At 35.7% G+C, this 22,151-nt stretch overlaps 1 protein-coding gene across 13 annotated transcripts in view; it reads left to right on the forward strand.

Annotated features, from left to right (window-relative positions):
• Positions 1-22,151, forward strand: part of CDC42BPA (CDC42 binding protein kinase alpha) — a 303,926-nt gene that overhangs the window by 266,008 nt on the left and 15,767 nt on the right. For all 13 annotated transcript variants that reach the window (XM_036918407.2, XM_057507866.1, XM_036918400.2 and 10 more), the window contains 11 exons: positions 2,480-2,585; positions 5,404-5,540; positions 6,171-6,310; positions 7,483-7,564; positions 9,334-9,550; positions 10,360-10,422; positions 11,158-11,751; positions 13,428-13,525; positions 15,967-16,051; positions 19,620-19,743; positions 20,467-20,584. In XM_036918407.2, the coding sequence (XP_036774302.1) occupies positions 2,480-2,585; positions 5,404-5,540; positions 6,171-6,310; positions 7,483-7,564; positions 9,334-9,550; positions 10,360-10,422; positions 11,158-11,751; positions 13,428-13,525; positions 15,967-16,051; positions 19,620-19,743; positions 20,467-20,584 (1,764 nt within the window). The remainder of the gene's footprint in view (positions 1-2,479; positions 2,586-5,403; positions 5,541-6,170; positions 6,311-7,482; positions 7,565-9,333; positions 9,551-10,359; positions 10,423-11,157; positions 11,752-13,427; positions 13,526-15,966; positions 16,052-19,619; positions 19,744-20,466; positions 20,585-22,151) is intronic.

Below are 22,151 nucleotides of genomic sequence, written 5' to 3' on the forward strand. Positions count from 1 at the left end.
GAAGTAAGAAGGAATTGAGGAAAGTGATGGATAGAAAAAAAGGCAGGGGAAGACCAGAGTATGCTTCTTCACTCACTGAGTAATAATTCCAAGGTCATAATACCTTAAACATTAAATGTAAATTCCAACCCAAAACTGTTCTATAACAATACTGGGAAAATGAAGGGAGTAGACGATACAGCAATGCTTAATCCCTCCCCACCATAATAGGAAGTCAATAGATAATGTCTTAAATCAAGAAATAGCAGTAGAGGCTCTTTTTTTGGTCAGAAATATGGAAATAAGGAAGTGAATAAGTAAAACAGTTCAAAGAAACTGCTGCTAGGAAGGACAACTTGGGGCACAGGGGTACTTCTGCTTTCCTTATAACATTGTGATGCTACTTTATTTTTTAAACTACATATATTAATTTGATTTTAAAATTAAAAACATGCATAGAAAATGAAGGAGAATTTCTTTGTAACTGGGCAACGATGATAAGGTGAAAATATTGCTAGACTTTAATGCATCGAAATTAAGATGTCTGTACCATGAAAGCATTGTTAATAGGTGATGACAGTCTAGTAGAGAATATTGGCAAGGTTTAACACCAATTAAGGGATTAATTTCTAGAATACATAAGAAACTCCTATAACTCCATATGAAGAAGACTTGAAATCCAGTTGAAAAATTGGCAAATGAAATGATACGAATAAATGATTCACAGAAAAGGAAATACTAGTGGACAACAATATGTGAAGAAAAGTCCAACCTCATTAATAACTGGGGAAATGAAAATATAAAATAATCATTTTTTAATTATTATCACTTCATACCTACAGATTGCCAAAAATTAGGTAAGATAACACTAAGGCTGTGAAGAAACGGGCATCTTCACACTCAGCTAGAGGAAGTCTAAAGAGGTACAGCTCTGAGAGCAACCTGGCAGTAAGAGCTGACACACCACATGTCCTGGCAATCTCGGCCTTTATCCAGGTCCACCAGGCAACGGGCTGAAGACGCTTGCTGCTGCTCATGGTGGCAGGGAGCTGGGAATAGGGAAATGGCTGTTAAAGCGTGGCTGATGGGTAGCAGAACCACATTTATATAATTTAGAAACACCTCAGACTCTGATTTATAAGGACATAGACATATCCAAGGACCTGTGTAAATCATGATGGGTTGGGGAAAAATCTAGGGGTGGATCACCAAGGTTGAATGGAAAAATATAATAAGACAAAGTAAAGCTAGAGCAGGGCCTCCACTAGGCTCTGGTGATAATATTTCAGAGACTACTTACTAACTCAACTTTGTGTACCTAATGTCCCTCCCCCCAAATAAAATAAGATTTGCTTCATGTTTTTTAGAAGATGGAGAAGTGAATCTACAGTTATCTCAAAATAAAGTGTTTGTATGAGAAAGACTCCTTGTCATTGTCATTCATTAGTGGTAAAATTTTAATTACCTACAACCAGCTTTTAAGGTTTCACCAGGAGTTCTAATTGGTTCTACTTTGTTCCCCGTGTTCTATTAAAAATGTTTTATCTTTCACTGAGTAGCTTGAAGTTTGAAACAAACAAAAATGGGTAGAAGAGAACCCTTCTTTCTATCCTCCTCTTTAAATTTTAAGGGTATAATTAGTTCTTACTCCAGATTATCATTTAATCTAAAACTCTAATTTGGGGCTGTACTTTAGATGTATGCCTCTTTTACTAGACATTTTTTTCTTTCCTTCTGTTGCTGCTCCTCCAATTCCCTAGTATTACAAATCAAATACTGACCAGGAGGCAGGAAAAAGGGATCTTAAGAAGATCAGAAGCCAAGTAACCTAGAGCTTAGGACTAAATTCATGTATCAGTTAATTTGGAGAGAAAAAGAATGTTCCAGAAAGCTGAAGTCTACATTGGATCACCAGCATTAGATCAGTTAGAGCTTTAACTCCTCCTGGGTTTTCAATAAGAAATTTCAGGCTGCCATCTGTCTCTAGAATAATATGTGGATATTTTTGCCTGCTCAAGTGTCTTCCTGCTGCCATGGGAGGAAACAGATTTGTTATTGATCCCAGAAAATCAAATACATAATTTACAGTAGGGACAAGAATTTTAAGTTACTCTTTGTTCTTCCTAAGAAGGTATAAAAGCATAGTAAATGTCTATTATTTGTAAAGGTATAAATATGTAAAATTTCACTTAACTCTTTGCTAAAGAATAACTTAAGAATATATAAAATTCTTGATGTCAAAATTTGTGAGCCAAAAAAGTTAGTTTATAACTTTTCAAAGCATTTAAGAGAAGTTTATTATTATTTAACTTATTTTTAGCATAATCCAGCTCCATATTGCCTAATAAATATATTTAGTGAGGATAAATTATAGAAAGATGTGGTAAGAAATGAATTCTATTTAGAAAAAATTCCAGTAGCTGGTATGGGACACAGAGATTCACATTATGGAACTCTTTTAAATAATTAATGTGTATGTTTTTTTCAATTTGTTTTGCAGCGCAAGACTCATCAGTTTTTTGTTAAATCTTTTATGACACCCACCAAATGTCATCAGTGTACCTCTTTGATGGTGGGTTTGATAAGACAGGGCTGTTCCTGTGAAGGTAAGAACAAAATGGTAAGAAAATGTGACTTTAGAGTCCTAACATTTGCTATCTAAATTGTAATAAAAAATTTTTATTCTCTTTAAAAGGCATGTAAGTATTTGTTTTACTTTATCGTTTGCTTTTTTTTGAATAATTGGAGTAGAGACAGTAAACTGAGCACCTTGCTGCCATTTGTTGAATGTTGGTAAAACTAGGCAGGTTTCAGGGGAGCTATATTTAAATGTGTTTCATTCATCTTTGTTTCATTATTCAGGTGAATCTGTGGCCCCAAAAACCCATTAACCTATGTACAGAAGACATGAAAGTTATCCTTGAGTCTGTCATTTAATTTTAACTTGTTGAATTTATTAGTGAAATTATTCTTGGAAAGCAGACAATGCAGTATCTTTCAGAAATACTAAATATCTGTCACTATGCTTCAAAAGATATTTTATTCCTAGTATTGATAGCAGAGATTTTCCCTACCATTCACTGATTGATTGGTTCATCCATTGCATGTTCATGGCACGTCTGCTCTGTGCTCCTAGGCAGTAGGGATGCAGTGTGGCTGGGGTAAGGGACAAGGAGCCTGCCCTCGTGGAGCTCACACTTTGAGAGATGGGAGGTCAGGATCATCTGAACAGAAAACAAACTATATCTGTTTGAGCACCACTTTATTTCTCCTAAGACATCTGAAATGAAAATGATTAAATTATAACTGGATATATTGTTTGTGAATATTTTAGAAATATACTTTTTTATCAAATGAGACTTTTCCCTGTAACAATGCCTTATATATAATTTTCTGGTATATTGTATGAAAAAGAAGAAAACAATTGCCAATTCAAATTCTAACATTAGTTTCCATTTCTTAGTTCTTAGGGTTGGAAGGAACTCTGAAGGAGAGGTGGTCAGTGTCCATCCCTTTGTAGAATACACTTGCAGTTAGCCTGTTTTTGAATACTTTGAATAAGGGGAAGTGAATAGCATTTTAAGGCAATGCCTTCTATGTGTAGTTAGTTCTCACAACCAAAGTGGACAATCCAGATTACATTATCTTAACTAGTCCCTTAGATGGTTGAGTTTAGAATCAAGGAAAATGGTAAGGGTTGAAAAGTAGAGATTTGATGGGTGTGAATGTATGAAGTGATAATATAAATGCCATATTCCAGGAAACACATGTAGATTGAAACAGAACAAGTGTAAGGATAGAGCCTTGGGAATGGTTAGGGGAGGTGAAAGGTAAAAACTAGCAAAGGCATCTGGGAAAGGAATGGCTTGTATCATTGAGCAGAAGGTGTGACTAAAGCCACCAGGGGAGAGGTTTGTCATTGTTAAGCCTCGTCTCATTTGGGAACTTAGCCAGTACTCATAAATGTCATTTCATTCCAAATGGCAGGATCCTAAACAGCTACTCATGCATCAGGAATCATTTGCAATTCCTTGGTAGGGACTTCTGAGAGCTTCCCAGACTGTTGTCCATTCCAGAGTCATACCATGAAATTGCACCTATCTTTTCTTCAAACCCTTTGACTCCTACTCTGTAAAGCTGTGGGGACATATTAGACAATGGCCAGGCTTTCATAAATGTTATGATAATGTGGTTACAACTTCTAAAGATTCCTGTCATTTTTAGTTCTTTCTGGTAGATTGATATCAGAGGCAGTATAGGATAATTATTTTTATTGCTTCTACTAACCTTTGTAGATGATATTTTTGCCTATTAATAAAACAAATATATAACTTACTAGACACTCCCCTTATAAGTGAGATGTCCTGTAGAAGTTTGGATATTTTTGAGTCTGTACTAGTCCACCTTGCCTCAGTTAGCTTCGTAAAATCCATCAGTGTGTATAACCCATTTCCCCTTGTGTATGTATTTTCAAAATTATATCCTTTCAGTTCCTTTCTTATTCTTCCCCAGGTATTCTCCAGGCTCCACCCTTGGAATAGAATTGTTTGAATAGATATTCTCAGTCTGTAACTCCTCCCAATAAGCTGATTTGTCTTAAATATTTTAACCTTTAATTCTCACTTAACCAAGTCTCAGTGAAACTTTTAAGTTTGTTTTTATTTATCGTTTGTCTTAGAATCTCCAGTTCATTTTGTGAGTATCAACTAGAGGTATCAGGGCAGTATTCTTACTAGTAAGGTATGCAGGCTCTGAGCCAGGCTGCCTGGGTTTGAATCCTAGCAATGCCACTTTGGAGTCCTGTGACCCAGAGTGAGTCATATATGAATGGGAGTGATTGCACTTCTGTTAGATTGTTACATAAAAATTAAAAAACATTTAATAAAGGTTACTATTATTATTTTAGTAGTGGTTTAGGCATATTTATATTAATAATTCCTAAAATCTACCTTAATTTATACCTTTTTAATCATTTAATTCCATTTCCAAAAAGAGGGATTGGTAGTTTGCCAGATACTGCAAGGTGTCAGGTAAATTAATGTGGTTAGTGACTCTTGCAAGAAATTTCAGGGCAGATACCAAGTTGTGGTGAGAAGTGTTAGAACTCCAGATACTACTCTTTTAGGAATTCAAAGTTCAAATCAACCATTTCATTCACAAGCTTAGGTGTTTTTTTTTGTCTGTTTGCTTCTCTTGATCACTAATGTTAACACAGAATAATATTACAATAATAAAAGTATTTACTACTGCTCATTGAAATTCTTATTGGTAAGCAAATGAATTTGCTCTTCAAGTGACAACATGGCTGTTTAAAATGAAATCAGAGATAAGCATTCTTCTGACATAGTGCCTTGCACATGAGTGCTCAGTGAATTTTCTTGACTGAATTTTAATTGAACATTGTTTTGTTTTCCCCTTCAAAAGTGTGTGGATTCTCATGTCATATAACTTGTGTAAACAAAGCTCCAACTGCTTGTCCAGTTCCTCCTGAACAGACGAAAGGGCCCCTGGGTATAGATCCACAGAAGGGAATAGGAACAGCGTATGAAGGTCATGTCAGGGTAAGTGTGCTTAGGCTGGCTTTAGGCCAATCTTTTCAGGTTTTGAAGTCCTGTCGCCTTACTTAGTCCTTGACAGACATTAGGTGAATAAAATTCTTCTAATAATTTTATTTCATCCAGAGTGAAGATTTGAAAACAAAAACCTAGCCTTTACTTGGAAATAAATTCCAAAATGTCTCACAACTTTCTGTACTCTCCTCATCTTGTAATAATCTCCATAAAGGAGTCTTTGACTTGTTCTTGCTGGAGAAGTGGCATATGCTTAGGAAGTAAGAGATATTATCAAGGCATAGTCCTACTTGTAATCTTGGATAATATTTTAAATGAAAGCTGCTTTCATCTTACTACCAAATTTTAACTTTTATGCTACTTAGAAAAAATCCATGAATGTTATTTTAATGAATTATTAGTGAAAGTTAAAACAGCGCTGTTTAAAAATTTTTTGGAGTAAAGTCATTCAGTGTTTGAAAAACTCATTCTCACCTTTTCTCACATGTATTAATGATATATGTGTCCCATCTACTCCTGTACCATCCAAAGTGGCAGGCTTACAACTCATGTATTGCACACGAAGTTAAAGGGGTTCTGCTTGACATTTTAGTTTGAGCTGCTTTTGTTTGTCCGCCTAAGATCCCTAAGCCAGCTGGAGTGAAGAGAGGATGGCAGCGGGCCCTCGCTGTGGTCTGTGACTTCAAGCTCTTTCTGTATGACACTGCTGAAGGAAAAGCTTCACAGCCCAGTGTTGCAGTCACTCAGGTTATTGACATGAGGTGAGCTTCCGAAGGTGAAGTTCATATATGTATCTGTGCATGTAGGATTTAAAAAGTGTCTGATTTTTCGCCTAATTATATTGTCATGTTTGATTGAGATCTAACTTCATGTTAATTTTATAATCTGATTGCTATAGTAAGAAAATTAAAAATAGGAAGCAAGGTGTATGTGTGGAGGGACAGGTTGGTCTGAGCTAGGGCTGGAGGTCAGGGAAAAGAAGTGAGTGTTTGAATCCTAAGACAGGTTTACAGATCGCTGGGCTAATGAAGGCCTCATTTGTGGGGTTTATATCATCATCATAACCTAGAAGCTCAGCAAAATTCCAATGTGAGGAAACAAAATAAAAGTCTCAAAATCAGACAAGCTTTTAGAATACATAGTGAATTGGTAAACATTTAAATATAGCCCTCTCTTGAATGTTTCTGGTCTAGTTTTCCAGTCTCTCCCCTGCCCCTGCCAGTGTTCCCCTTTACCTCTTCTCCTAACACCAGGCATGCAACTTGAGGGTCATATTTACTCCCATGGCTTAGCTGTTGCCTCTGCATTGATGACCCCCTAACACGAATCTGCAACCTAGGTCTTTCTCTGGTGCTCAAAACTAGGTTTTCCAGCTATGGCATTTCATACCAGCATCTCACATTTTCTTCCCCATGAATATGGAATATGAAGGGACTAATGCAAGAAATTTTGGCGAGGACCCTCTGACAGAGGCCTGCGAAGGGACTAAAGATAGGAAGACAGGAAGAAGAACCAAAGATACAACTAAGATGTCAGGTCTTCAAGACCAAGAGAATGATGTCACCAATAACTAATTAAAGAAAGCATAAGGAATACATTATTGGAAAGGAAATCTGCTCTAGGTGTTGAAGGAACAGAAAAATGTTAGATGAGCTGTTGAGGGCACTTGAGGTGTATTACAGGAGACCAGAGGTTCCAGTCTGCTGGAGACTGGGGAGAACTACTAGGGTTCAGGTCCTAATTCTGCAGGTATATTTAACTGGTCTGTGACTTTAACTGTAAGCCAGTACTACAATGGGGGAAAAATCAAAACTCTTAAATTCAATTTGGATATTTTGTGCAATTAAATTTTGAGGAGTGCTTCATATGTATTGTTTGGATACACACACAAAGCCACATACAGCTGACTTTTAATGATTTACTATTTGTTTAGGGATGAAGAATTTTCTGTGAGTTCAGTCTTGGCTTCTGATGTTATTCATGCAAGTCGAAAAGATATACCCTGTATATTTAGAGTAAGTATGTGTGCTCTAGTTTGGTCGCTGAATTATTTGATATTAATGAGTTTATAGTTTGCCTGTCCATATAGATCATAAACTAGTAGAAATAAGACCAAATAGTATATTTTATGTGTTCCATATTGTCCAGTACTTGAATGTGTAGAAGTTGGTACTAAGTAAATATTTAATTAGTAAAGCATGTATATATGACTAAAATAGGTTTCCTCTTGGATAATATTTTTGAGTCACAATTCAGTTTTCAAATAAATCCTAGCACATGGAAAAATGAATTAAATGTGGTTTTAAAGTTTTTGAAAAACAGTAGATTATTTTAAAATCTCATTTAAAGAATTAATGTTTCAGTTCTATTGCTTTTTACTAACTGCTCCAAAACTTGGTGGCTTAAACCAGCAGCGTGTTGTCTGTCACCATCATGTGGGTCAGCTGTACAGTTCTTGTGTGTCAGTTCATGTGGCTTCATTCAGCTCATCTGGGGCTGAAATGTCCACAGCAACTTCATCCCACATCCGGGGCCTGACTACTGGCTGTTTGCGGGGCCACCTCAGTTCTGTGAACTCTGTCCATGTGGCCTCTAACCATTCAATGGTCTGGGCAAGCCTCTGGCTGGCTTCCAAGAAAGCAAAAGAAGTTGCCGGGCCTTTTAAAGACTAGGCCCAAAACAGGCATCATAACCCTTCTGCATTCTCTCGCTCAAGTCATGGGGTCAGCCTGGATTTAAGGGGAGAGGAAATAGACTGCACAGCTTAATAAGAATGGAATTCCATGGGAAGAATTATTGGTAGCCTCTTTGGAAGCTGTCTACCAGTGTGCAATCTTGAGTTGGAGAATTAAAACAATAGAGGTTAAAAAAGACTACTGCCCTAAGTAAATGTGTTTATGTGCTTAGTACTCATCTGTGAGCCTCCTACCTAAGGAAGGGCAGACAAGGCTGGGCTTGGTGCCTTGGTTCCCAGACCAGCAACTATTTACTCTCTTCCAGCCACCAAGGAGCCTCAGCAGGCCCACTTATCTACGGCTGATTCACATAGTGGGCTTTTATCTTCACTGATACTGAAATTACTTTTAGTAAGGAATCCATGTATATATGAGTTAAATCTATTGTGATTATAAATGCTGTTTGTATATGATAAAGCTTCATTTAAATACTGTCTCAAGTGATTGATCTTCTCTAAGATAATGTGAGTTGTTATTATAAAGTAACAGAATATAATTATTTCTGAGCATTTCTGGCTTTTTAAAACAGGTTGAGAATTAGCATGGTGTACTGCTTACAAGCTTGGACATGGAATCCCAGGCTAGTTGTGCACCCTTGGAGAAATTAATGTCTCTGCCTCCCAGTTCTTTCTTATATAAACTCAGGGTGAATGGCAATGCCTCTGTGATGAGGATGTTGAGAGGCTTAAGTGAATTAATACTTTTTAAATGCTTTGCTCTGTGCCCAGTGCTCAGGAATCATTCAATACATGTCAGTTGCTGTTGTTACAATAATATATGTAATACATTTTGTATTGGTAGTATTCTTTTACTTTATAGCAAAGAAAATAAAAATGATGTTAACATTTAGAATGGTATATGCTCCCATTTGCTTTGTCATGGATTCCAGTGCTGAAACCAGTTATTCTTCCTGTTAGGAATAACGAAACCCTGTTAAAGGTATCATTGATAAGTGCTTCCTTGTTGGCTAAGCAAACTAGCTTAAGAGTCAAACTGGCTTAAAGGGTAACTGTGTTCTAATATCATGAATACTGATTAAATTCTTCCAGGTCACAGCTTCCCAGCTCTCAGCATCTAGTAGCAAATGTTCGATCCTGATGCTGGCAGATACTGAGAACGAGAAGAGTAAGTGGGTAGGAGTGCTGAGTGAATTGCACAAGATTCTGAAGAAAAACAAATTCAGGGACCGCACAGTCTATGTTCCCAAAGAGGCTTATGACAGCACTCTACCCCTCATTAAAACAACACAGGCAGCTGCAATCATAGGTATGAATTTATCATGCTATCATACTTGTTTACTAATCCACTTTGTGAGCAGGGACTGGCTTTTGTCTAGAAATCTTCAGTGTCCAGTACAGTGTGTGTCATATCACAGATGCTCAGTAAATGTCTATTAAATGAATGAGACTGTAGTAGAGCTTTGTTTTCAGTGAACAAGTATGCTTTCTAAATACATTCTCTTCTGAAAAAGCTTAATAAAGGTTAATCTATTTTCTACTTGTGTGACTTAGAACATGTTGTTCCATTTCTTAAGTCTTAAATTTCCTATGTAAAATATAGATCTAATTGTCTTAATTAAAGTCATTGAAAAATTCAAATAAGATGGAATACATATCACAGAGTGACCTGCATATAAAATGCCCTGAAAATATGGCAACTTCTGTGTCTCAAGGTTTAAATTTTCATCATATTATTATCCAACTCTTTTGTAACTTTCCAATAAATAAAAGTTTAAAGAGTAAGGGTCAAATGCGTTTTACAACTTTCCCTCCCAAAACAAGAAATGGAACAGGACCCAGCGTGCTAACAAGGTGGGTTTTTTTTCCACATTTTATTGAATAAACATGTACTTCTTTTTATAAGTATTGATGTAAATGAATTTCTAATGGTTGTTCTATTAAGGTAATAACTATCACTATAATCTGAAAGGAAATTTATTAGTACAAATTGTTAGTGCTATTTTTAAATTATTTTATTCAGTTTTTTGCACCAAATTTCTTCATTTTCTGTTTTATTCTATTAGTTTTACATGGTTTTTACCTATTTAAAATGTTTCATGTTTATGTCTTATATAGATCATGAAAGAATAGCTTTGGGAAATGAAGAAGGGTTATTTGTTGTGCATGTCACCAAAGATGGTAAGAGGAAATTTAATTACAGTGGAGTAACTTTAAACCATATGTTGTTAGAAAATTCTAAACTCCAGATTGTGAGTTCTAAAGAGAACAAGATTTGCCCTTATTTACTCTGTAACAGTTCTATTGAACAAAGATTGCATTTCTAAAGATGGTGCATGAAAGAAAATGATTTTTCATTGTTCTATTAGTATTAAAAGTGGTAACAGTTATTAAAATGTGTTTGTTGTTGGGGGAGAGGGAACTTCCAGAGTTCCAAATTTTTTTCTAGGGAGAAATTAAACACTGGGTGAAATAAAAAGCAGCCGGTTTACTTTAGTATTCTTGAATATTGTGTTCTATCTTTATAGTAAGTTAGATTATGGGGGAAACAAGGCATTTAAACTACATTTATTTGTTATCCACAGACATACCTTCAGTGAAGTATGAGTTACTTAGTTTTTTAAATAGGTACCCCATGGTGAAGTTCCCTAGAATTTGGTGCCAGTAAAAAGGTTTTCCTTGAAGATTTGGCTTCTTTATCACACAGGGACTCTGCCTTGGTTGTCAGAAATCTCAGTGCTGAACTTAATACCTTACTACACATGAGTTAAATTATCTGTTTTCCTCTTTCTCCGTATGATTTCTGATCTGTGTATCTGTGTATCTTAAGTTGATTTAACATCCTTTTGAGTGTTACTGGGATATGATTAATAAAACATTATTTTGCATTTGATTTATTATTATATCTTTGCATAGAAATTATCAGAGTTGGTGACAACAAGAAAATTCATCAGATTGAACTCATTCCAAACGATCAGCTTGTTGCTGTGATCTCTGGACGAAATCGTCATGTACGACTTTTTGCTATGTCAGCTTTGGACGGACGAGAGACTGACTTTTATAAGCTGGCAGAAACTAAAGGGTGTCAAACCATAACTTCTGGAAAAGTGTGCCATGGAGCTCTTACATGCCTGTGTGTGGCTATGAAAAGGCAGGTCCTCTGTTATGAACTATTTCAGAGCAAGACCCGTCACAGAAAATTTAAGGAAATTCAAGTCCCTTATAATGTCCAGTGGATGGCAATCTTCAGCGAACAGCTCTGTGTGGGATTCCAGTCAGGATTTCTAAGATACCCCTTGAATGGAGAAGGAAGTCCATACAGCATGCTCCATTCAAATGACCACACCCTATCATTTATTGCACATCAGCCAGTGGATGCCATCTGTGCAGTTGAAATCTCCAGTAAAGAATATCTGCTGTGTTTTAACAGCATTGGGATATACACGGACTGCCAGGGCCGAAGATCTAGACAGCAGGAACTGATGTGGCCAGCAAATCCTTCCTCTTGTTGTAAGATTATATCACCCTTGGCTGTCTTTTCTTTCCCTTTCCTTCTGCTTCATCTCCTAGATGTATTCATTGTTAACAGCAGGTTCTTTTTTTAAGTCATCCATATGATTTTTCCTAAGAATTATATTGTTTATGTAAAGTAACCATATATAGTTAGACCTAAACTAACAGGATCAACATTAATATGTATGTAATTAAAGCCAATCTTCCTATGGAATATTTTAGGTGGGTTATTAACCCTAAATAGTTATCTTCATGTTCCCCAAAACCGTAGTGCTTATAAGCATTAATAACTCATAGGACTTATTCTGGAGAAGTATTTACTAAGTGAATCGTAACAGTATAATGTAGCATCTATTAGAAGTGGTGTTCAGTTTTACATTTTTATATAAATTGGTAGGTATTTTAAATTGCTTATTGCACTCTTTCAAGAAATAAGACATTAATATATTACCAAATACTTATATGTGCCATCTCACTGTGCAAGATAAAGCAATGAGCAGAATAGGACAATCTCTCTCTCATAGATTATAGAGTGAAATAGAAAAGACTCAGTAGAATATAGGTGCTGTGAAGGCAGAAGTACTGGGTTCTGTAAAGCTCACGGGAGGAGCATCTAATCCAAAGGTTTTGTTTTAATGCAAGATACTAAAGCATCTTTAAATGCCGAAGGGAATAGCTACCAGGGACTAGGGAAAGGTTGACTCTATAGTCAATATAGGAAAGAGAGTAAAATCCCCAAGGAAGCCAAAGGGGATAGGGTTCAGAACATCAGGGGAAAGGGTTTGGACAGGAGAAGTGGACCCTCTCCCCCTGGAACAAGACAAGGGACATGATGGGTATGAGGACAGTGGAGGTTAAAGCTTCAGTGGGAGAAAGTTTAGGAGGGCCTTGCACGCCATTACAGAAAAATCAGAAAATCAACAAGAAAAATACTTCTTATCCTACCCATCCAACTTAACTATTCTTAATGCTTTTTTCCTATTAAAATATATTCTTTTCTCAGCATCATATGTAGAATGAATGCTGTTTTGTAGCCTAGTCAGGTAACAATTCAAAGTATTACTTCTAATGAGGAATAAGAATTGGAACATCCAGCTTCTATGTATAGCTCTGCCAGTAATTTTTAACTTGTGACCTAGTGTAAGCAAATGGTTTAATTTCTCTTTGCATGTGTTACTATTTATTGGTGTTTATTCTTTCAGTAAATGGAAATTAGTCATTCCCGCTCTTCATGTAACTGTGCTGGGTGTTCTGTCATGTTCATAATGTGACTAGAAATCTTCTCTAAAGGTTTCTCTGCTTTGTAAGTTTGTTTCACTGTCAAAGCTTAACTAGTTTAGGAATCAAATATTTTGAAATGTAATGAAATTCCTTTAAAGAACTAGTATTGGGCAAGGGAATTTTACACCCTTGGTGTCCACAGAATCCTTATGTATTCTAGTGGCTATATAGTCTGCACGGTAGTATGTCAGCTTTTCATGTACAATTTATGTTCTATTCAGAATGTTTTGATATGGCCACTATATGATAACAAGAAGATTTTGTTGGGATTTCATCTACAGTTATTTAGCATAGATCTTTTATTTTATTACAGTTATTTAGCAAACATCTTAAATGTTTGCATTTAACAGGTAAAAGTAACCAGCTGGCTATTCCTTCCTTCCTCCTCCCAGGTTACAATGCACCGTATCTCTCGGTGTATAGTGAAAACGCAGTTGATATCTTCGATGTGAACTCCATGGAATGGATTCAGACTCTCCCACTCAAAAAGGTAATTTAACATTAAAATATAGGCTAATTAAGCAGACTAGTAGAGTGAAACACTAATATGACTGTTCAGCTGTTTTTCACTCATTCAGCTTTCTCTGGCATATGTAATTGATAATTTGGGACATAGCTAAGATTTTTTAAAAAGAAACAAAAACTAAGCTGGTTAAATTTATACGTAGCTCAACTCCATACTGTTTTTATTATTTTGTTTCTGTATATGAAGTATGGATTACTATCATAATGAATAATTAGAATATATCCTACAACCTAAAATATCAGTGTCATCTTCCACTTAGTTTAAGGAGCTCTGAAGGAGTATATTATCATTCTTAATTATAACTGTGTTTCAGATAATGGTAAACAATTTGTAATCCTGTGAGAACAGATTTCAGACTAGAAAAGTGATTAAACTTAGAACCAAAGCTGTGTTCAAGCATCTTATGATTGAAAAATAAAGGTTTCATATATTCCTAATAAAACAGTATTTTCCTTTGATATTTCTCTAAGATAACATAAAGAGAACTTTTACAAGTATAGAAAAACTGTTGTACAAAAGTGAAGGGTAATCGTTTCAGATGGATACACGTAGCACATATCAGTTGGTGGGCAGTTTAGAGAAATAGGTAAAAAATGACCAGGCTCATACTGACAGTGTGCCCAGTTCTAAATCATGTCTGCAGTGGAAACAGCTCTCATAAATATTACACATTTTACAAGGCAGGTGAAATACGGCCTCTGGTTTGTAGATTCAGGTTCATTACGATTAGTTCTCCATTTTATTTTCATCGTGTAAATTTTGCAATATATGTGAAAGACTGTATGACCTTTATGAAGTATAATAATCTGGTCACTCGTGAGCACACCTCCTAACTGAAGAGCCAGGACATTGCCGGCACCACTGCACCTACTCGTGCACTCTTCCACCCTCCCCCAAGAAGCCGCTGTCCTGCATGTTGGTTTATCATACCTGGCTTTTTCTTAGAATACAGGATTTCTGCATATTAAATATTCCTAAACGACACATTGTTTAGTTTTGCTTGCCTTTGAACTTTTTAAAAATACTATGTTGTGTGTCCCCTGCCTCGTTTTCTTCCTTCACACAGATTCTAAGATTCGTCCATGTTGTGATGTGTACTATATAATTTATTACTTTTCACTGCTATAAAATACTCTTTGAGTGAATGGATCACAATTCACCCATCTCTGATTAGCAGGGTTTAAATTACTTTCCCAGCTCTTTTGTTTTGTGAGCATTATGCGTTTGTCTTCTGGTGCACGTGTATGGGAATTGAAGCCACAGCCTAGGAGCAGAATTGACAGGACACAGGATGCAGGTGTTCAACTTTACAAGATATTTTTCCAAAGTAATTGTGCCAGTGGACACACCAACCAGCAGTAAATGATACTCCTACTGACCCAGTCCCCTCTAACACTTGCCATCTTGAAAATTCATAGTTTTAAATGGTTATGAAATGGGTCTTCCTGAAGCATTAATTTGCATGTCCCCAGTGAACTATGTTGTTGAGAATGTTTGTATGTTTATTAATCACTCATATTTCCTCTTCCATGAAATGCCTAGTCATGTTTTTCTCATTTTTCTGTTCAAATGGCATTTTTTTCTTACTAATTTATTTAAATTCCTGATATACGTACTCAGTAAGGGGTGTGGTAAATCTTTTTCCTGTTTGTGACCTATCTTCACTTTTATAGTGTATATCACTAAATATTTATGGTTATAAAGTAACAATAAATTGTATTAGTTTGCTGAAAATTTATTGTTACAAATTTTAATGTGGTCATTCTTATCCTTAGGCTTATCTTTTTCTCGTAGTTAAGAAACTCTTTCCTAACTCAGGGTTGTAAAGATATGACCTTTATTTTCTTTCAAAAGTTTTAAAGTTTTGCTTATTACATTTATGGCATTGATCCATTTGGAATTGATTTTTTGAGGAAGCTGTGAAGTAGGGATTCAATTTCATTTGTTCTGTATCGATAACAAGTTGCCTCATTGCCATTATTGATAACCACTCCTTTCCCCAGCCAGCGCTGTACAATTTCATCTCTGTCACATGTGCACATCTAGTTCAAATAAGATCCATAAGGTAGCTGTGTTGATATCTTCTTAGTATAACCATCTAGTCACTAATGGCTTTAAAAAGTCAAATTAAAAAATTTAAATGTGTTCCTTCTTTTCTTTTTGCCCAGAATATTGTTCCTAAAATGTTATTATTATTATTATAACTTTCTTCAAATTAGATAATTTTATACCTTTCCAGAGGGAATTGATGTTCTTGTTGATTTTCTGAAAGAGCTGTATTTTGAAGAGGAAGAATAAATAGAAAGGTCTTAATAGAGTGTTTTTTATAAATAGGGCAAAAGATTTATGATTTAATTTCTAAAGGATTCATTGAAATACTAATTCTTTTCTTTTTTTTTTTTCAGGTCCGACCCTTAAACAGTGAAGGATCATTAAATCTGTTAGGGCTGGAGACAATTAGATTAATATATTTCAAAAATAAGATGGCAGGTAAGAAAATATACGTTAATAGGATAGCTTCAAGAGAAATATCCTCTCTGACCTGCGTGCATAGAAAGTGGCAGAGCCCAGACATAAATTCAGGTGTATCTTACTCCAAAGCCCGTGATCTTGACCACTGTTGTACTCTCTCAATACATTAGGTAAACTCTTAGATTAAAAAGCCAGTCTGTTTAATCTCATATAGCTATCTATACAAGTGAAATATGTGTTTTTGACCTACCTTATTTTTCTTTGGAGTACTGAGGTTAGGAGACAAGTATAGCTGGGATATCTCCTGTACTATTAGTAAATGCATAAAACCTAACCAAAGTGTGCACCTTGAAGCTAAGACACTCATCCTGAGTTCTGATCTGGGACTTTAGAAATACATCTTCTGCTGAAGGGCTTAAAGCTTGTGAAGAGCTAATGACAACATGGGCCAAAGTGGGAGAGAGGAAAGTCACATGGGTGCCCAGAACAGGAGCTCTGGGTGTTGCAGGGGGAGAACTGTATCAGAGTAAGGTGAGCCCAGCCCAGGAGACTGTCCACATGTAATTAAAAATGTGTAGACATAATGTACCAAACAGTTAGAATGTTGCCTTTATTATAATCCTCCCTTTTATGTAATAAAATTACTCTCATTTCTTAGCAACAAATTTCTGCATAACATAGGTATTCAAAAATTTATGATCTTTTATGGTGGAGCTATTAAGGAAGAGAGATTTGTGGTATATTATTTGTTTAAAATTATAATTAAAATTGACTTAAATGTAAGTAAAAACATTGGTATCAAAAAAAATCCATTTTAAGTTTGTTGTCAGAAAGGCAATCTGCTCAAGTAATTATAATAGAAGGAGAGAGGAGCTTTCTTACTGATCGTCTACTTGGCTTGCCTTACACACCCACTTGGCTTCTTCCCATCATCTTTTCCTCACTTCAGCTTTTTGGGTGTTAAAAATTCTGAAGATTGGCTTTTCTCTTTTCCCTTATTTAGAGAATGGGATTCATCATATTGTATGACACTGTTGTCTATTTTATTCTTGGAGTACTTTCACATATTCCAGCATGTTTGGGGAGCCCTTGGCTGACAGTTTTGTTTACTTCTAGGTATTGAAATTGAGATAGACTGAGATGGGCACTGGGATGCTGGGTGTTTACGAGTATCCTTTTCTCTAAGGTCAGAGGAATAGAAACAGTGACAGATTCTTATCTTTAGTAGAGGAAGCTAGGAGGGGCACAGTGCCTTTTCCTTATGGCACTTCTTGCAGATTGAGCAGATTGGATCTTGCAAAGGAAATGTTTTATTGTGAAAAGTAATTTTAATTGTTATCATTTACATAAATAGTTTACAATTTCTGCCTGATTATTGTGCAGGTTAACAATAGGAGCTTTTTAATACCCTAGGCCATTGAAACCAATATCAGGAGGTAAAGACAGGGTAGAGATGTGGGTGGGGGGTGGCCAAAATGATAGGACACCAAGGCAACTACATTTTTTTTCTTCTGCTAAAATTGTGCCTTCTTACGTTTATAATCAAATAATGTGAAAATATGCTTTGTATGCTGTTTAATTTCAGCATGTGTCTGTTTACATATGTTCTGTCGAAAATTACTGCTTATTTACTATGATAACACACAGCCTTTAAAAATCAGAATTGAATATATTGTACAATTGCTTAACATTTGTACTGTCTTGGAGATTAATGGATAAAAATCATTTTAGTACTTTGAAGAACATCATTGTTCTTTGTATTTTTTTTATTAAGGTATAATTGATATACACTCTTATGAAGGTTTCACAAGAAAAACAATGTGGTTATTACATTCACCCTTATTATCGAGTCCCCCTTCATACCCCATTGCAGTCACTGTCCAATCAGTGTAGTAAGATGCCACAGAGTCCCTATTTGTCTTTTCTGAGCTACACTGTCTTCTCGTGACCCCACACACACCATGTATACCAATCATGATACCTCACAATCCCCTTCTCCCTCCCTCCCCACCTGCCCTCCCACACCCCTCCCCTTTGGTAACTGCTAGTCCCTTCTTGGAGTCTGTGAGTATGCTACTATTTTATTCCTTCAGTTTTGCTTCGTTATACTCCACAAATGTGGGAAATCATTTGTTATTTGTCTTTCTCTGCCTGACTTATTTCACTAAGCATAATACCCTCTAGCTCCATCCTTTGTTGCAAATGGTAGGATTTGTTTCTTTCTTATGGCTAAATAGTATTCCATTGTGCATATGTACCACATCTTCTTTATCCATTCATCTACTGATGGACTCTTAGGTTGCTTCCATATCTTGGCTATTGCAAATAGTGCTGCGATAAACATAGGGGTGCATATGTCTTTTTGAATCTGAGGAGTTGTTTACTTTGGGTAAATTCCTAAGAGTGGAATTCCCGGGTCAAATGGTATTTCTATTTTTAGTTTTTTGAGGTACGTCCATATTGCTTTCCACAATGGTTGAACTAATTTACTTTCCCACCAACAGTGTAGGAGGGTTCCCCTTTCTCCACATCCTCACCAGCATTTGTTGTTCCTAGCCTTTTCTGTGTTGGCCATCCGAACTGGTGTGAGGTGATATCTCATTGTAGTTTTAATTTGCATTTCCCTGATGACGAGCGATGTGGAACATCTTTTCATGTGCCTGTTGGCCATCTGAATTTCTTCTTTGGAGAAGTGTCTGTTCATATACTCTGCCCATTTTTTAATCAGGTTATTTACCCATTTTTTAATTGGGTATTGAGGAGTGTGAGTTCTTTATATATTTTGGATGTTAACCCCTTGTCAGATATGTCATCGCAAATATATTCTCCCATGCTGTAGGATGACTTTTTGTTCTGCTGATGGTGTCCTTTGGTGTACAGAGCTTTTTAGCATAATGTAGTCCCATTTGTTCATTTTTAATTTTGTTTCTCTTGCCCGAGGAGATGCGTTCAGGAAAAAATTGCTCATGTTTATATTCAAGAGATTTTTACCTATGTTTTCTCCTAAGAGTTTTACAGTTTCATGACTTACATTCAGGACTTTGATCCATTTTGAGTTTACTTTTGTGTATGGGGTTAGACAATAATCCAGTTTCATTCTCTTGCATGTAGCTGTTGTCCAGTTTTGCCAACACTAGTTGTTGAAGAGGCTGTCATTTCCCCATTGTATATCCATGGCTCCTTTATCGTATATTAATTGACCATATATGTTTGGATTAATGTCTGGAGTCTCTATTCTGTTCCACTGGTTTGTGGGTCTGTTCTTGTGCCAGTACCAAATTGTCAGGACTGCTTTGGCTATTCAGGGTCTTTTTTGGTTCCATATGAATTTTAGAATTATTTGCTCTAGTTCCTTGAAGAATGCTGTTGGTATTTTGATAGGGATTGCATTGAATCTGTAGATTACTTTAGGCAGGATGGCCATTTTGACAATATTAATTCTTCCTATCCCTGAGCACAGGATGTGTTTCCATTTATTGGTATCTTCTTTAATTTCTCTCATGAGTGTCTTGTAGTTTTCAGAGTATAGGTCTTTCACTTCCTTGGTTAGGTTTATTCCTAGGTATCTTTGTATTTTTTTTGACAGAAGGAGATGAATTGGTAGTTCCTGAAACATCAGATAATAGTCGGAAACAGATGGTTAGAAGTATTAACAACAAGCGGCGTTATTCCTTCAGAGTCCCAGAAGAGGAGAGGGTGCAACAGAGGAGGTAGGTATTTAATTTATACTCCCATCTATACATGCTTGGAGCATCCAAAGGACTGTTTGGTGATAACACTGTATTTGATTTGGAAGGAAAATCTGATCTCTGAACTTCTGTCAGTCATCTATGGTGTCAAAATTAGCAATAATGAATGTACTTGTCAGTGTAATTTTAACTAATACTCTCCAAGTTGTAAGTATGCCCTGGATTAAAGTACCATGTTTGATTCATTTCCCTATATGCATATGAAATAGAATTTTTAGAATGTGGACCTTCCAATAAATATCCATGCATATTACTATATTTGTTTATATATGCATACACATTACCTGTGTATATTTAAGAACTTCAAATTAACTATTCATGAGAAAACAGAAATAGGCTTATAATATTTCCAGTTACATATAAAAAATATTTCTAAGGTACTAAAATTTATTTTAAAAGACATACATAAAATGGTCAAAATTATCTATAAAATAGAATATGGCTTCTTTGAGATCTAAGTACTAAAAGAACCCTCTCTACTTTCCAGAAAAATAAAAAGATCTTTTATTTAAAATTTCAAACAAAAACTTCTAAGTAGGTTTTTAATTGAATATACTCTGTTAATTCTATCCTTATTAACATTATTTCAGTTTTTAATGAGAAAATAAAGAATGCCTAATTTTTTCCTAAAGTTATGTAGATTAATCACTGAGAAAGTGTCTAAACAGGTGTTTTATCTTACAGAGAGATGCTACGAGATCCAGAAATGAGAAATAAATTAATTTCTAACCCAACTAATTTTAACCACATAGCACACATGGGTCCAGGAGATGGAATACAGATCCTAAAAGACCTTCCCATGGTAAGAAATGAAGCAGGAACGTGAACATAAATGGAGTTAAGAGTAAGGTGGGGGAGGGGGGGAGAGTGCCTGGGTGTGTGTGTGTACACACACGTGTGTGCATGCACGTGTGCGCCCCTCTGTGCTTAAATACATGCATAGACTTTAAAGACTGTATTAGTATAATGAGGAAATGTTTAGCTCAGTATATCACAATGTGACATACCTGATGAAAAGAACATAAATTTAGACATGAGTCAAAAACCAAACATACCAAGTTCTTATTTAGTGTGATACCCTATCAGCTTCTCCCATATCTAGACTTGCTATTGTTGGTAGAACAAACTGTCAGATTTGGAGAGGATCTATACCAAGGTTCAGGACTTGGTTACCAAACCACTAAGTTTTCACTATGTTTTAGCAGTTCAGTACAGATATTTGCCCCTTTTGTTTCCTCCAGAGAACCAGGTTAGCTTGGTCATCATTAATGGTCACATCTCTCATCTAATTGTGAAATTATATCTTTTTCCTTTCCCCTGTTACAGACATGTTGCCTGGTCAGTCTCACATAAAAAAAGTACAACATAAGAAAACTTGTTTTTTTAAACAAAATGAAGATTGGATTCTTGGGCCATTGTGTTGAGATTAAGAATATTAGTGGAATTAGCTAATTATCCAGGTTCTGTTTACACTTAACATTTGAGCATCATAATACTCTCAGCAAACCATTGAAACTTTAACAGGACCCTTTGGATCAGTGGCAACAGCATCCAGATTTGTGAATCTTGACCCAAAGCTCTTTCTAAGGAAGTCTGTCTTCATTACCCTCATTACTAACTCTACCTATGATAGAGTATACGACAGACAAAGTAATAGGCAATACAGTTTAATGTGCAGTCAATTTTTTTTTTTAAAGGAAAGCTTTTAAAGGTGGCTTTCTTTTATTGCATGGGACGAACAAAAGAATTACATTCATTGGAGTCTGAGACCCTCGTGTAAATATTCTGACTAACTAGTTGCCCCTGTGTATGAATGAATGTGACATTCTTACTGTTACAGTTTTTCATCATCATCAAGACACTAATTATATGGTTATAATACTATTCCCCCCTTTAAGGAGTTCCAGTCATTCACAATAATCATATAGACTTGGGATTTTTATAGCTATTCTGGATAAATGTAAATAAAATAGGCAAAAAAGATCACAGCTAATCTTGATTAGTCATTAAAACTAAGTAAAAAAATCTAAAGCTGCACATGTTAAATATTGAACTGTTTATACTTACCTATTTCATATTTAAAAGCTATACTATTTCTTCAGCTTTTGCCTGGGAATGAAGATTTCAGATTTCTCTCCATTTTTCCCCATTATGAACATTTGTTTAAAGTCCCCAGTCCGGTTTTCCTTTATCCCCAAAAGTAAACATAATATAACCGTATAGTTCAAAGCCTCTGTCATTTTCCTTATGAAAGTTACCATGTTAGGTACAAAGCACCTTAAGAGAGAGCACTTTTTTTTATTTTGATGAACAGTTGAAATTTGAATATATTTTAGCTTATATTTGATAGATCAAATTGTTATGTAGTA

Source organism: Manis pentadactyla, chromosome 9 (genome assembly GCF_030020395.1).
Source record: "Manis pentadactyla isolate mManPen7 chromosome 9, mManPen7.hap1, whole genome shotgun sequence".
In the NCBI taxonomy this organism is placed as follows: domain Eukaryota; kingdom Metazoa; phylum Chordata; class Mammalia; order Pholidota; family Manidae; genus Manis; species Manis pentadactyla.